Genomic DNA, 17,098 nt, shown 5'->3' with positions numbered 1-17,098 from the left:
TGTACTATGGGTATTACATTATAATAAATGATAAATTTGTCAACTTTTAAAACCAGGTCAAAAGCTTGTTAGAGGGATCCCTGGGTGGCGCAGCGGATTGGCGCCTGCCTTTGGCCTAGGGCGCAATCCTGGAGACCCGGGATCGAATCCCACGTCAGGCTCCCGGTGAATGGAGCCTGCTTCTCCCTCCTCCTGTGTCTCTGCCTCTCTCTCTCTCTCTCTCTCTCTGTGTGACTATAATAAATAAATTTAAAAAAAAAAAGCTTGTTAGAAAGACCAAGCACCTACTACATCATTTCTTCCAGGTGCCAACTGTTTTAAAAAAAAATCATATGAAAAATATATTCATACAAGTTGGTGAGGTGACAATAAAATTCCAGAATCTTAGCATTTGATAATTTTCAGACTTCAAGTGAATTCACTTTGCAGAAGAAGAAATAGAACCTCCAAATATATAACTCTAGCTTCTTTTTTAGAAGTGCATTTAAATCATTCTTTTAATTTTTATTTATTTATGATAGTCACACACAGAGAGAGAGAGAGGCAGAGACATAGGCAGAGGGAGAAGCAGGCTCCATGCACCGGGAGCCCAACGTGGGATTCGATCTCAGGTCTCCAGGATTGCGCCCTGGGCCAAAGGCAGGCGCTAAACTGCTGCGCCACCCAGGGATCCCCCTAAATCATTAATTATAAACAATTTTTCCATAAAGATGTATTCTTGACATTTAAGAAATTCTGATGCTGAATTTGAAATAATTTAAGAAATATACATCTTTGAGGACACCTGAGTAGCTCAGTCAGCTAAGTGTCTGCCTTCAGCTCAGGTCAGGATCCCAAGACTCTGGGATCAACTCTATGGCAGGCTCTCAGCAGGGGGACTGCTTCTCCCTTTCTCTCTGCCCCTCCATTCCATTTGTGTGCTCTCTAATAAGTAAATAAAATCTTAAAAAATATTTACATCTTGGTTTTAAATTTTGATGCCAATATAGTAAAGTCTTATATGTGTTCACTTTAGTAAAATGTAATTTATTTAAATGTTTCAGGAAAGACCTTGCAGGAACAATCTTGACTGTGGGTGGTAAGACATGTTTAGAATTTTAACTATTAGAGTATTGCATTGGATACTTCGGGGTTTGTGAGTATCTTGGAACTACAGGTAATAAATTATGGTCAAGTTCAAGATAGGAATTAGCATTTTAAATTTTTTATGAAAAGTTTTAACATAGTGAAAGCCTAAAGAATAATTTATGAATATTCATTTCCTCACCAACCAGCCTAGTCAAATTTTATCATTTTTCCACATTTACTTCATGTCTTTTTTCTATGTAAAATAAGAGTTACACTTGGATTTGGTTTTCATTCAAAAGTATATTTTTCTACTTTTATTCTATGTATTCATAAACAACATACATTGGTTTTTTTTCCAAAATTTTATTTAAATTCTAGTTGGTTAACATAGTGTAAAATTCGTTTCAGGAGTAGGATTTAGTGGTTCATCACTTCATACGTTGTTTTGCAAATTTTAAAAGCATTCTAAAAATATCCTCCTGTTGTACATATCTGGCTGCAACTTGCCTTTTACCCTTAGAATTATTTGAAATGTAAATATGTTGTATGTAGTTTTTATCAGTTGTGAAATACCTCAATTTGTCTTGATTTTATTTTTGTAGTAGAAATATTTTTAAACCTGTTTGAGCTTTTGATGAATGTTTTAATATATCTAAAATGTAAAATACAAAAGTATATCTTAATTGACATATGCTGGCTTATGTAGATTTTCTCTTAATGTTTCTTAAATATTGAATTTAAACAATCTCTAAGATACATCTTACTGCTTATAACTGTAACATGCCATGCTAGTCTTCTAAGATGGAATTTCTTAAAGCAAGTGCTTATCTGTAGGATTCATTTTTATCTTCTGCTTTATGCCCAGCCTGGAATGATCTACCATGTTTTCAATCTCTAGATTATGACCAGCAAGCTGCTCTTTCTGAAGCATTGTGTAGACTGACCTTGAAAAAATCAAGGGGTGACCTTGTCCATGAGTGGTTTGAAGATGATGTCATTGCTGAAGCTTTCAAAGAAATTAAGGATCGAGAATTTGAGACGGTGAGATTCTTGGTCACCAAAATTCCATTTAATCAGTTCTTAGTAAGCCATCCTCACAGTGTTTTCCTCAACATCAAGCTCAGGGGAGGAATTTTTCTTAAAAATAAAAAAAGGTCGAGTGATGAAGTTGCCATTCTTAAGCTTTCTATTTCCCATTTCTATGAAAGGATTTGAGGACCGGATGAACAGAATATCTGTGGGCCAAATAGGGGCAAACAGATAAAATTTCTTTATAGGCAATTTGGACTGGAGACAGAATGATGTGAATAGGATGTATCCAGTCAGAGAAAACATCATGGAGAGGGAAGCAATTTTCAACGAATCTCAGATGTAGGGAGAGCTGGAGGAGTAAAGAATGTGCTTTCAGCCTTGCACAGAGCAGCTCCAGAGAGGAGGGAAGGCTGAAAATGACACGGGGTTTCTAGTTGCAGAGGAGTATTATGGGTAGATGTGTTTTGAGCCACCTGGCTTCTGTATTTTGGAAGAATAATTCCCAATGTCTTGCATGCAATCTGGGCTCACGGTGATTGTGATTCTGAAATGAGGGCTAGGCCCTGGGAAGAGGTAAAATTCTTAATAACCATGCTCATGTAGAACCAAGCCTTTGCAGTCAAAACTGCTTGGCAATTAGAATTGTATTAAATCTGAAAATTTAAATATATTAAAAGTAATACATTTAACTTTGAGCCTACTGCCAGATAGGTAGTAGTTGTTCAATTAGTATTCCAGTTGATCTCAATAGAAAGACCATAAGCTTCAGGTTTGAGTACCACCTCCCTGGCTTATATGATGTATATGCATTTTGGTTAGTTGACTTAGGAAACTTTAGTGTCATTATCTGTGAAATGGCAATAAAACCCGCCTTAAAATTATGAGAACTGAATGAGCGAAACCAAAAGTGCCTGTGATGATGTGGACCCTCAGATGTTAATTTCCTTATTCTTCTGGGTCATTCCCTCATGGGCAGGGACATTTCATGAAAATAGGTAATATTTTTCAAATCCTTTCCCCCACAGAGCCATCGACTTCTTTATTGAACTCCTTTTAAGTTAAGGCTTACATTACTGCTGTCTGTTTAGTGCTGCAAAAAGAGACAGAGTGTAAGCATGGACTAAAGTAGCCAGTCCTCCCTAAGAAAAGGGACAAAAGCCTGAGTCAGTTTATTAACCTTTAGTATTTTGGAGGCAACAGATGTACCTCCCTACTTGCTTCTGGTCAGGAGAACCTAAAAATAATCCTCATTCTCTGCAACTGTATGAGGAGAGAGAAAACAGGAAGGAATGGGAGAACTTCTCATAAGGAATATTGGCAGAAGGTAATGCACCCAGAATAAACCCAAAGCTGGTAAGTTTTTTGGTTTATGGTTGACTCATGCTGGGCAGATATTAGTAAGCTGGATGCCCAATGGGTCAGAAAACCTATAATCTATGCCACAAGTTATAAATGTAGTTCTTTTCCTCTTAACCCAGTTGAAATGTAACTGTGTGTATAACTTTTGGAGACTTAAAGCATTCTTCAGTTGAAAATCTCCTGGCTTGGAAGTTCCTTCCAGAATTTGGGTCTGAAGCCACCTCTTTATGACACATGCTGGGAAAAAAATAGTACTTAAATAAAACCTATTTTTTTTTTAAAGTTTGTATTATTTTTTTGAAGGATTGTAGACTGTTTCTCAATCACCTAAACAACAGACTTGGTGATGAAAGAAAGTAAGTATTTGTCTGGGTGTTATTTTATTGACTAATCTTATTTTGAAAATATCTAATACTAAAAATCTAGGATCTGTTTTATTTCAGGAGAGAATGGAAGATATATAACTTATTGATCACTACTGGATTATCCGTTGAATAGAAACATTGGGAGATTAGATCCATTCTCCCTAGTGATTCATTGTATATGTTTAAAAATTATCTCTATCAGTTTTTTTTTTAAGCATAGTTACTTATGATCTGGAATATTTGTAACATGTTCTCTGGGAGATTTTATAAAGTGATTTCCTGAAGATATGAGGTCATTGGAGATAGGTAGATTACAGACAAAGTCTTTGATGAGAATTTGCTAAATTCATTTCATTGGAATGTTGCTAAGCAAGGAGGCAGAGAGATAATACCAGTAAACCTGGCTTGTAGACCTGGCCAGATGGAGATTGGAAATCTACTTGGAGTAGCATCCATTTGCAGGTTTGAGACTCTCTTCTATACTTTGTGCAAAGAGATTTAATCGCATACCCTAGATATAAATGCTTGTTATGGAATATCTGTAGGTTGTGCTTGGGATCCACCCAAATTATATTTTACTTTTTAATTGTGACGTGTTTTGCAGGGTCTTTTCATTTCCATGTATTGCTGCTTTTGCTGATGGGCATGAGGTATGTTTATCTCTGGGGGTCCTGAGAGTGGTATATAATGAAACCCAGAGTTCAGTGTACATAATCACTAGGCCAAACTGCCCTTCCTGCCCAGAAGGGCCTTTTAGAAAAGGAAGCTTACTTCTTCTTCTTCTTCTTTTTTTTTTTTGGAAGCTTACTTCTTTTAGAGGCCTCAACGCTGAAGCCTTTCTTTGCCTGTCTTCTCTCCTACCGTAATTGGAATGCATGACTAATAGGTTTAAGGGCCCTACTGTTAACTACAAGATTCAGGAATTTAGGATTGATACTGTGTTTGTGAGGTCAAGGAATCTGGCCTTATTTTACCCTATTAATGGGCAGTTCTCTTCTTTCCATCCAACGATGCTCCCCACTTTGTCCACAGAAATTGGGGGCACTCTGTTTTCTCTAGATCATTCTACCTTGTACTTTATAGTCTAAGCATGAGCTGTCCCTTTTCATCACTTTCTTTGGTTTCTAAATGAACAAGGTCAACTACAGCATCTCCATGGGGGAGGGGGAGGTAAAATCTTCAAAGATTTCTGAACCTTGACTCTGCTGAGGTTTCCTGGACCCTGTGTTCAAAATGTCCTCATCAACCATTTCTGTTTGGGTTTAGAGCCCCTTTCCTGGCCTCTGTGAACTAATAAGCCTTCATCTCTTGATTACACGTATCTTCTCCCTAGGACTGATTTTAATAGCCTGATTGGTTCCTGTATCTTCCTTCTGGTTATCTGAAGGTTCTAACATCTGGTTGGTGGTGGTTTCTTATGTGGACTACTAAATTTCATCAGCTCCAATCTGGGCCTTTAAACTGGCTTCGAGTGATGTACATTATAGGTTAAAACCTTCATTCAGCTCTATAGAGGTTAAAAATAGGCACATATGATAGATGTCTAAGAAATGCTGTTTTCAGAAAAGCAAGAGGACAGGTTAAGTCTAGTGTCTTTCCATTGTCAAGGAATAAAAGCTCTTCAGTAAACTTCCTGATAGGTCTAGAAAACATCTGGGAGGAAATAGAGACATTGTTAATGTGTCTCTGGGAAAGGTACCTATGGGAAGTTGAAGGCCAGAGGAGGAGACATTTTCTGTTTCTATAAACACAATACTGTTTGAAGCTTTTTTTTTAATTATAGGCACATATTTATTTAGCAATCAATTAAAATGCATGTAATTTGAAATCTTCAATTCTTAGCTCTACTATAGTGGATATGGCATGGTAGATGGCAAATAATCACTTATATTTCATAATACCTCCTTCTCTAGAAGTTTCTATTCATATGCAGGATATGACTATTGTGACTATTAATATATGACTATTTTCTCATTATTATATTTCTCATATTAATATATGACTATTTTCTCTTGATTCTCTCTAGAGAAAAACAAAAAAGTTTGTGTAGATGGAGTCCTCTGACACTTTTAAACATCTTTTAAGTGTTAAGGATAGTGGTTGTGTTTTTTTTCCTTCCAGAAATAGTTTAGTTCTATAAAGTTGAGTCCTTTCTCCTGTTCTGCAGAAATGAGTATGGCAATAAAGATATCCTAAAATATTAAGGTAGTGTTTTTGTAAGGAAAGCAGACATTTTTAGTGGGATAATTACCATCTGACCCTTTAACATGATACATAACTTCAGAATGAATTGTGTTCATATTACAGATGAAAAAACCAGAAGAAGAAAAACTAGAGAAATTTTGGATTGATTTCAACCTCGGAAGTCAGAGTATAACTTTTTACATAAACAATACTAAGGTAACTGTGTTTGATTCCTATGTAAACCTAAGTGCTTAGAGATTGTTCATATGCAAGTGTGTTATGTGCTCATGAGTGTAACTTTTTTTTTTTCCAAGAGTGCTCTGTGGGATTCAGTAAGACTTTTGAAGGAAGCAGTGAATAATTTCAGTGTGAGAGGTAAGATGATGATTCTAAAATACCCCACGTTTAGTTCTGATTCTAGAGTAGACGGTTCTTTGAGGTAGAAGGGAGATGGTATAGTGGGTGGAAGGAACACTGTGCTCAGGGCCAAGATGCAGAGGTACAAGGTTGAGGACTCTTTTTGTTTTGTGACTTTAGGATTCAGTTACTTGCCTGGTTTTTCATGTGAAAATAGTTATAGTTAAACACTTCAAAATAGAATACTATATGAGGCAGCAATTTCATTTGTAGATACATATCCAGAAGTGAAAGTAGACTTGAAGAGATATTGGCATACTGATGTTCATTGCAGTATTATTCACAATCACCAAGAGGTAGAAGCAACCCCAATGTTCATCTACAGGTGAATAAAGAAAAGTGGTATATATGTACAATGGAACACTATTCAGCTTTAAAAATGAAGGGGAATAAATAAATTTAAAAAAATAAATAAAAAGGAAGGGGAGTCTGACACATGCTACAACATGGTTTGAACCTTCAGGACATCATACTAGGCACAAAATGACAAATATTTTATGATTCCACTTATAAGGTATCTAGAATAATCAAAATAATAGAGCCAGGAAGAGTAGTGGTAATCAGGGGCTATAGGGAGGAGGAAATGGGGAGCTTCTGTTTCATGGGTAGAGTTTCAGCTTTGCAAGATAAAGTTCTGGAGACCTGTTATACAATGATGTGAATATACTTAATGCTGCCGAAATGTATATTTTAAAATGATTAAACATGGTAAATGTTTTATGCCACAATTAAAAAAATGTTATAGTACCTGCCCTTCTCCTCCCAGAAATTTATAGTAATTATTGATGAGTTCATGTAGGTATGTCCATCTGTATTTAAATATCAGCCCTCTGACTGCCCTCTTAAAACTGTCACTCAACTTTCTTCTTGCCTTGGTTAGAAATGTTGAGGGGCATGAAATCATGAGTTATCCTTTTTTGAGTGGGTACAAGTAAGTTGTTAGTCTAGTTTGGCATTTTAGCTATAACCCTATTAGATCAGAATTCCTGAATTGGGTTGCTTAAAAAGAGAAAAAAGAGGAGGGACTTTTTGAAAGTAACTCAGTATATATAACATTTTTAAGTAATTTGGTTTATGAAAGAATTAAAGGTGAATATTATGTAATTATATGGATATTACACTTCACTTTTTTCCTTCAAAGAATTTAGGTCAGCTTGCATATTTATACCAAAATGATAGGAATAGAAAAATGGATCCACAGACAAAATAAAAGTATCTTTCAGGAAGGCTAATTTAAAGTGGCTATCATGGAGATTCACATGTCATGGTTAGCTTCCTGCAAGCCAAGGTAAAAAGTGAAACATGATCTGTAATATGATTTTCCTCCGAGAAGCTCTTGGGAGAACAAATAAATCCTTTTTAGCCTTAAACTCAGACTGTAGTTTCTCCAATTGGGGTTATTTAGAGGAAGGTAATAATTTTGCAGCCCTGAGTTTTCCTTGCTGTGATTTCTTGTGTCCATAAGCTAACTTCAATGTTCTGCTAAAGGATAATTTTTCAAAAAGTAAAATTATGACCCTCAGAACAAACATAAATGTGAGTTGGAAATTTTAACTCATTAATGATGTAATTGGTAAGTTGTGAAACAAGACTTGTTTACTTACAACCCTCCTGACACCAAACATATAGAGGTTTTCTCCTCACATTGAGCAATTCTGACACTGCTCAAAGTTAGCACATACTCCGCAGGTTAGAGCTTAGCCACACAAGACTGCCCCCACTTTAGAGGCTAATATCGAGTTCTGAGTTACCACCTGCACTTCTGACCAACCAGCTACCAACTGGGGGCTCCCACAGCTGCTGCCTCAGGTGAGACAATTGGCTATACTGGCCCATGGAACTCAGGGAGATGCTTATTTACGTTCTACTAGTGTATCCTAAAGGCTATAATAAAGCCAGATGAAGAGATACGTAAAGCAAGATCCAAAAGGGTCCCAAGCCCAGGAGCTTATGTCCCTGTGGAGTTGGGGTGCACAACCCAGCAGAGGGATATGTTCACCAACCCAGAAGCTCTCTGGACCCCATAGTTTAAGGATCTTTATGGAGGTTTTATCATATAGGTATGATGGATTATTAACTCAATCTTTAGCCCCGGTCCCTTCCCTGGAGGTCAATCCTTTAATCATGCCTTAGTCTTTCTGGGAGCAGCTCCCATCCTGAAGCTATCTCCTACTGCTGCCCACCCCACCAACCCCCTCAGTCATCTTATTAGCAGACAAAAGACTGTCATCACCCTGGATTCCAAGGGAACCTAGCTCTTGTGTCAGGAACCAGGGTCTAAGACCAAAAATTAGAACAAAAGCTGCCCCGGGATCCCTGGGTGGCGCAGCAGTTTAGCGCCTGCTTTTGGCCCAGGGCGCGATCCTGGAGACCCGGGATCGAATCCCACGTCGGGCTCCTGGTGCATGGAGCCTGCTTCTCCCTCTGCCTATGTCTCTGCCTCTCTCTCTCTCTCTCTCTCTCTCTCTCTCTCTCTATCATAAATAAATTTAAAAAAAATTTAAGAAGAGTTCCCTCTCTTCTAAAAAAAAAAAAAAAGAACAAAAGCTGCCCCTAGAACCATTACTTAAAATTATAAGAATTTTTAGGAGCTCTGTGCCAGAAAATGAGGCAAAGACCAGATATAAATTACTGTGTCACAGAAGGGAGGATGAGGAAGCCAGCAGTTACGCAGTCACAGAATTAGAAAGATAGTATACGGTGAGTTGGAAGTGCCTCCAATCTGTAGTAAAGAAAGGAAATTGATAAACATCTCACTAGAAATATTAAAATACAATTATAAATGTGAATGAGAGTGTTTATGTAGTCATTGCTTGTTACTCTTAAGAAACGTAAAACGTCTTTGCTATTTTCTCCAAGGTGGTATTTTATAAGGACCTCCATGGATTTTCTGACTACAATACTCCTAACATTGCTTTTCAGATCTTAAACTCCTGAAGTGCAAACTTTGCTGATGTAGGGGTTTTCAGTAACCAATCTGCCACTTACTACCCTATGCATCTTTAATATATCATGTATCTATGAGACTTCATAATTTACAGTATCTAAATGAGGTAGGTGTTACCTGATATTTTTGGAAAAATGGAAGATTGTCTGGCAAACTCTACAAGCAAGACATGAGTCTTGTATGCATAGACCTTCTTGTGAAGGAGTTGGCAACATTTAAGTAGCCTGTGGAGGGCTGGGTACAGCCCTCAGGCTTTTTCTTCTGACCCTTTAGGTTTGCATTAAGCCGTGCAAACCCAACTATTTACTTTTTCAGATACCCGTTTAGAATTACTCCTATTGCCAAGTTCTAGATTTTACCTGCACTGAATAAATATTGAGTAAGATCAGTATTTGGGGGGGATTGCCTCCCCCAAAACTGCCCTTTGAAAGTATGGTGGGAGACACATATTCTTAATTTTAATTATTTTAATCCCAGTGTAAGTAACATATAGTGTTATTGTTTCAAGTGTACAGTATGGTGATGTAGCAATTCTGTACATTAGTGCTCATCATAGGCGTATGCTTAGTCCCCTTCACCTACTTTGTCCTTTCTCCCACTCACCTCCCTTCTGGTAACCACCAGGTTGTTCTCTATAGTTAGGAGTCTGTGTTTTTGGTTTGCCTCTTTTTTGTTTTCTTAAATTCCACATATGGGTGAATCATGGGGTATTTGTCTTCCTCCAATTCATTTTACTTAGCATTATACTTTTTAGATCCATCCATGTTGCAAATGGCAAGATCTCACTCTTTTTTAATGGCTGAATAACAATCCATTTTGTGTGTGTGTGTGTGTGTGTATACACACACACACACATTTATATACACACATACATATATAATACACATATATGCACACATATGTGCATATAAATTTATGTGTATACACATAAATTTATACATACACACACACACACCCCACATCATCTCTATCCGTTCATGTTTCAGTGGACATTTGAGCTACTTCCGTAACTTGGCTATTGTAAATAAAGCTACAATAAACCTAGGGGCGTATATCTTTTTAAATTAATGTTTTTGTAATTTTGAGGTAAATATGCTGTAGTGGCATTATTAGATCATATGATAATTCCATTTTTAACTTTTTGAGGTATCTCTGCACTGTCTTCCCAATGGCTGCACCATTTACGTTCCTACCAACAGTGCAAGAATGTTCATTTTTTTCCCCAAATCCTCATGAACCCTTGTGTTTTGTGTTGATTTTAGCCATGATGACAAGTGTGAGGTGATAGCTCATTGTGATTTTGATTTGCATTTCCCTGATGAGTGATGTTGAGCATATATTCAATGTCTGTTGGCCATCTGTATGTCTTCTTTGGAGAAATATCTATTAATGTCTCCTGCCCATTTTTAATTGGATTATTTGTTTATTTTGGTGTTGAGCTTTTATCAGTTCTTTATATATTTTGGACACTAACCCTTTATCAGCTTTGTCATTTGCAAATATCTTCTCCCATTCAGTAAGTTGTCTTTCAGTTTAGTTGATTGTTTCCCTCTCTCTGCAAAAGCTTTTTATTTTGCTGTAATTTCAACAGTTGATTTTTGCTTTTATCTTCCTTGCCTTTAGATAGGAGACCTATCTAAAGAAAATGTGGATATGACTGATGTCAGAGACCTTACTGCCTGGGCTCTCTTCTAGGATTATTATGATTTCAGGTCCCTATTTAGGTCTTTTTTTTTAAATAAATTTATTTTTTATTGGTGTTCAATTTACCGACATAGACATACAGAATAACACCCAGTGCTCATCCCGTCAAGTGCCCCCCTCAGTGCCTGTCACCCATTCACCCCCATCCCCCGCCCCCCTCCCCTTCCACCACCCCTAGTTCGTTTCCCCGAGTTAGGAGTCTTCATGTTCTGTCTCCCTTTCTGATATTTCCCAGATATTTCTTCTCCCTTCCCTTATATTCCCTTTCACTATTATTTATATTCCCCAAATGAATGAGAATGCACAATGTTTGTCCTTCTCCGATTGACTTACTGCACTCAGCATAATACCCTCCATTTCCATCCACGTTGAAGCAAATGGTGGGTATTTGTCATTTCTAATGGCTGAGGAATATTCACTGTATACATAAACCACATCTTCTTTATCCATTCATCTTTCGATGGACAACGAGGCTCCTTCCACAGTTTGGCTATTGTGGACATTGCTGCTAGAAACATCGGGGTGCAGGTGTCCCGGCGTTTCATTGCATCTGAATCTTTGGGGTAAATCCCCAACAGTGCAATTGCTGGGTCGTAGGGCAGATCTATTTTTAACTCTTTGAGGAACCTCCACACAGTTTTCCAGAGTGGCTACCCCAGTTCACATTCCCACCAACAGTGTAAGAGGGTTCCCTTTTCTCCGCATCCTCTCCAACATTTGTGGTTTCCTGCCTTGTTAATTTTCCCCATTCTCACTGGTGTGAGGTGGGATCTCATTGTGGTTTTGATTTGTATTTCCCTGATGGCAAGTGATGCAGAGCATGTTCTCATGTGCATGTTGGCCATGTCCATGTCTTCCTCTGTGAGATTTCTCTTCATGTCTTTTGCCCATTTCATGATTGGATTGTTTGTTTCTTTGGTGTTGAGTTTAATAAGTTCTTTATAGATCTTGGAAACTAGCCCTTTATCTGATATGTCTTGCAAATATCTTCTCCCATTCTGTAGGTTGTCTTTTAGTTTTGTTGACTGTATCCTTTGCTGTGCAAAAGCTTCTTATCTTGATGAAGTCCCAATAGTTCATTTTTGCTTTTGTTTCTTTTGCCTTCGTGGATGTATCTTGCAAGAAGTTACTGTGGCCGAGTTCAAAAAGGGTGTTGCCTGTGTTCTCCTCTAGGATTTTGATGGAATCTTGTCTCACATTTAGATCTCTCATCCATTTTGAGTTTATCTTTGTGTATGGTGAAAGAGAGTGGTCCAGTTTCATTCTTCTGCATGTGGATGTCCAATTTTCCCAGCACCATTTATTGAAGAGACTGTCTTTCTTCCAGTGGATAGTCTTTCCTCCTTTATCGAATATTAGTTGACCATAAAGTTCAGGGTCCACTTCTGGGTTCTCTATTCTGTTCCATTGATCTATGTGTCTGTTTTTGTGCCAGTACCACACTGTCTTGCTGACCACAGCTTTGTAGTACAACCTGAAATCTGGCATTGTGATGCCCCCAGCTATGGTTTTCTTTTTTAAAATTCCCCTGGCTATTCGGGGTCTTTTCTGATTCCACACAAATCTTAAAATAATTTGTTCTAACTCTCTGAAGAAAGTCCATGGTATTTTGATAGGGATTGCATTAAACGTGTAAATCGCCCTGGGTAACATTGACATTTTCACAATATTAATTCTGCCAATCCATGAGCATGGAATATTTTTCCATCTCTTTGTGTCTTCCTCAATTTCTTTCAGAAGTGTTCTATAGTTTTTAGGGTATAGCTCCTTTACCTCTTTGGTTAGGTTTATTCCTAGGTATCTTATGCTTTTGGGTGCAATTGTAAATGGGATTGACTCCTTAATTTCTCTTTCTTCAGTCTCATTGTTAGTGTATAGAAATGCCATTGATTTCTGGGCATTTTGTATCCTGCCATGCTACCAAATTGCTGTAGGAGTTCTAGCAATCTTGGGGTGGAGGCTTTTGGGTTTTCTATGTAGAGTATCATGTCATCGGCGAAGAGGGAGAGTTTGACTTCTTCTTTGCCAATTTGAACGCCTTTAATGTCTTTTTGTTGTCTGATTGCTGAGGCGAGGACTTCCAGTACTATATTGAATAGCAGTGGTGAGAGTGGATATCCCTGTCTTATTCCTGATCTTAGGGGAAAGGCTCCCAGTGCTTCTCCATTGAGAATGATATTTGCTGTGGGCTTTTCGTAGATGGCTTTTAAGATGTTGAGGAATGTTCCCTCTATCCCTACACTCTGAAGAGTTTTGATCAGGAATGGATGCTGTATTTTGGCAAATGCTTTCTCTGCATCTAATGAGAGGATCATATGGTTCTTGGCTTTTCCCTTGCTGATATGATGAATCACATTGATTGTTTTACGAGTGTTGAACCAGTCTTGTGTCCCGGGGAAAAATCCTACTTGGTCATGGTGAATAATTTTCTTAATGTACTGTTGGATCCTATTGGCTAGTATCTTGTTGAGAATTTTTGCATCCATGTTCATCAGGGATGTTGGTCTGTAATTCTCCTTTTTAGTGGGGTCTTTGTCTGGTTTTGGAATTAAGGTGATGCTGGCCTCGTGGAACAAATTTGGAAGTACTCCATCTCCTTCTATCTTTCCAAACAGCTTTAGTAGAATAGGTATGGTTTCTTCTTTAAATGTTTGATAGAATTCCCCTGGGAAGCCATCTGGCCCTGGACTTTTGTGTCTTGGGAGGTTTTTGATGACTACTTCAATTTCCTCCCTAGTTATTGGCCTGTTCAGGTTTTCTATTTCTTCCTGTTCCAGTTTTGGTAGTTTGTGGCTTTCCAGGAATGCGTCCATTTCTTCTAGATTGCCTAATTTATTGGCGTATAGCTGTTCATAATATGTTTTTAAAATCTTTTGTATTTCCTTGGTGTTGGTAGTGATCTCTCCTTTCTCATTCATGATTTTATTAATTTGAGTCTTCTCTCTCTTCTTTTTAATAAGGTTGGCTAATGGTTTATCTATCTTATTAATTCTTTCAAAGAACTCCTGGTTCTGTTGATCTGTTCCACAGTTCTTCTGGTCTTGATTACGTTGAGTTCTGCTTGAATCTTTATTAACTCTCTTCTTCTGCTGGGTGTAGGATCTATTTGCTGTTTTTTCTCTAGCTCCTTTATGTGTAAGGTGAGCTTTTGTATTTGAGTTCTTTCCAGTTTTTGAATGGATGCTTGCATTGCGATGTATTTCCCCCTTACGACTGCTTTTGCTGCATCCCAAAGATTTTGAATGGTTGTATCTTCATTCTCATTAGTTTCCATGAATATTTTTAATTCTTCCTTAATTTCCTGGTTGACTCTTTCATCTTTTAGCAGGATGTTCCTTAACCTCCACGTGTTTGAGGTCCTTCCAAACTTCTTGTTGTGATTTAGTTCTAATTTCAAGGCCTTATGGTCTGAGAATATGCAGGGGACGATCCCAATCTTTTGGTATCGGTTCAGACCCGGTTTGTGACCCAGTATGTGTCACATATATTCTGGAGAAAGTTCCATGTGCACTTGAGAAGAATGTGTATTCACTTGAGTTTGGATGTAAAGTTCTGTAGATATCTGTGAAATCCATCTGGTCCAGTGTATCATTTAAAGCTGTCGTTTCTTTGGAGATGTTGTGCTTAGAAGACCGACGAGTATAGGAAGAGCTAGATTGAAGTCACCAAGTATAAGTGTATTATTATCTAAGTATTTCTTCACTTTGGTTATTAATTGATTGATATATTTTGATATATTTGGCAGCTCCCACATTCGGGGCATATATATTGAGGATTGTTAAGTCCTCTTTTTGGATAGAACCTTTAAGTATGATATAGTGTCCCTCTTCATCTCTCACTACAGTCTTCGGGGTAAATTTTAGTTTATCTGATATAAGGATGGCTACCCCTGCTTTCTTTTGAGGACCATTTGAATGGTAAATGGTTCTCCAACCTTTTATTTTCGGCTGTAGGTGTTCTTCTGTCTAAAATGAGTCTCTTGTAGACAGCAAATAGATGGGTCCTGCTTTTTTATCCAGTCTGAAACCCTGCGCCTTTTGATGGGGTATTTAAGCCTGTTCACGTTCAGAGTTACTATTGAAAGGTATGAGTTTAGTGTCATCATGATATCTAGTCAGTCCTTGTTTTTGTGGATTGTTCCACTGAATCCTATTTAGGTCTTGAAACCATTTTGAGTTCATTTTTGTGTGTGATGTAAGCAAGTGGTCCAGTTTCATTCTTTTGCATGTGGCTGTCCAGTCTCCTCAATCTTGTTTGTTGAAGAGACTTTTTCCCAGTGGATATTAATTATAACCCAAGAGTAATTAACCATATAGTTGTGGGTCCACTTCTGGGTTCTCTCATCTGTTCCCTTGATCTCTGTGTCTGTTTTTGTGCCAGTACCATTTTGTTTTGATCACTACAGTTTTGTAATATAACTCGAAGTCTGGAATTATGATGCTTCCAGCTTTGCTTTGCTTTTTTCAAAGCTGCTTTGGCTACTCAGGGTCTCCTGTGGTTGCATACAAATTTTAGGATTGTTTGTTCTAACTCTGTGAAAAGTGCTATTGGTATTTTGATAGGGATTGCATTAAACCTGTAGCTTGCTTTAGGTAGTATGGACATTTTAACAATATCTGTTCTTCCTTTTTTTTTTTTTCCAAGAACATAACAATTTGTCTTTACGTTAAGAGGTAGTAATTACAGACTGTTTTTCCCCACCTTGGGCCCCTACCAATCCCAAAAGTAAAAATATACACCATGGAACACTGACAATTAAGTACGAAAGTATTAATATTTCAAGTAAATATCCCCAAAGGTAGCACCTGCTTATAATCAAGGGATAGGGAGCCTCTAGCTGGCCACGTATTTTATGACTAAACATTTTATTAGACATCTGTAAAGAGAACAACTTTAGTAGTTAGAACTATAAAATATTACCACCTCATGGAATGTTATATTCTATTGCTGGTGTCTTACGCTGTCCTGCTGCCATGAAGCATTTCTGTATTCTACATGGGGAAAGTAAAGCCAGGGAGGTTAACTTACCTGTTCCAGATGTTGTAACTACCGAATTAGTGGCAGAACCAAAACTAAGGGTCTTGCATTTTCAAGCTTTCTACGCAGCCCATGAAGTGACAACCAGGAAAAACAATGGTGGGACACTTGATATCCTGTCATAATGAACAAATCCACTTGTGTTCTGCCAGCCTTTTCTCCGTGACATTTTGGTTTCTTAGGATTTAACAGTAGGGATCACAGTATATAGCAAAGGGAAATACTATGGTCTCTGCTTGGTGCTTTAATCAGAAGGCAGACTGGGAAGAAGTAGGTGCGTCCCTGAGAAGCCTGTTTCACTTTGGAACTGATTCGACCTAGTTTCAGGGAAAATCTCAAGTTCATTAATAGATTTAGAAATGAACAAATATTTAAATTGGCAATTGCTACCCTGAATCCTGTTCAGAGCACCATGAGCATGACTAATTCCTAATTTTATCCCATTTGGTTGAGGACTTCCCCAAGATAACTAAAGAAATAATTTTGAACACAAGTCCATTTAGGCGATATACAGCAATGGAAGTAGAAAACCATTTACTATACCAATTACTATGTTTAGGGATATAGTGAGTGTAGCTATGGACCCTGTCCAGCAGGGAAACTTGACAGAAACCCTAGACTCCTAACAGCCATCTATGGATGTTATCATGAAGGAAAAATGTTTTGCTCTTATACTCATCTTCTCATTAAATAAGCTGGACCACATCTATGAGGCCAAAATACAGAAAGATCAAAGCACCAAGGCTGAAGACAAAAAAGGTCAAGTTGTGGCACCTATATAAACAGCAACACGATGTTCCCTTACAACATTCTACACAGCACCAGTTCCAATCCACCTCTTGATCCCAGCCCTTGCTTTCCCCGGATTCAACATCCCAATTAGTGTACCCAGGTTGTTATTGGATTCAGCCTTCTGGGTCCTTTAATTTGCTGTATATGCACTCTACCTTAAATGTGATTAATTGCAAAAAATAATCTCTTCGAG

The 17,098-nt window shown here is 37.8% G+C and overlaps 1 protein-coding gene across 1 annotated transcript in view; it reads left to right on the top strand.

The window, feature by feature from the left end:
* The window catches only part of SYCP2L (synaptonemal complex protein 2 like), a 103,237-nt gene that overhangs the window by 18,923 nt on the left and 67,216 nt on the right, over nt 1-17,098 (top strand). The window contains exons 10-15 of the mRNA XM_041771204.1: nt 1,044-1,078; nt 1,967-2,109; nt 3,763-3,815; nt 4,429-4,474; nt 6,132-6,224; nt 6,323-6,383. Coding sequence (XP_041627138.1) covers nt 1,044-1,078; nt 1,967-2,109; nt 3,763-3,815; nt 4,429-4,474; nt 6,132-6,224; nt 6,323-6,383 — 431 coding nt within the window. The remainder of the gene's footprint in view (nt 1-1,043; nt 1,079-1,966; nt 2,110-3,762; nt 3,816-4,428; nt 4,475-6,131; nt 6,225-6,322; nt 6,384-17,098) is intronic.

Source organism: Vulpes lagopus, chromosome 10 (assembly GCF_018345385.1).
Source record: "Vulpes lagopus strain Blue_001 chromosome 10, ASM1834538v1, whole genome shotgun sequence".
Lineage (NCBI taxonomy): Eukaryota > Metazoa > Chordata > Mammalia > Carnivora > Canidae > Vulpes > Vulpes lagopus.
Note: the sequence above shows the minus strand (reverse complement) of the source record. Positions and strands in the feature narration are given on the sequence as shown.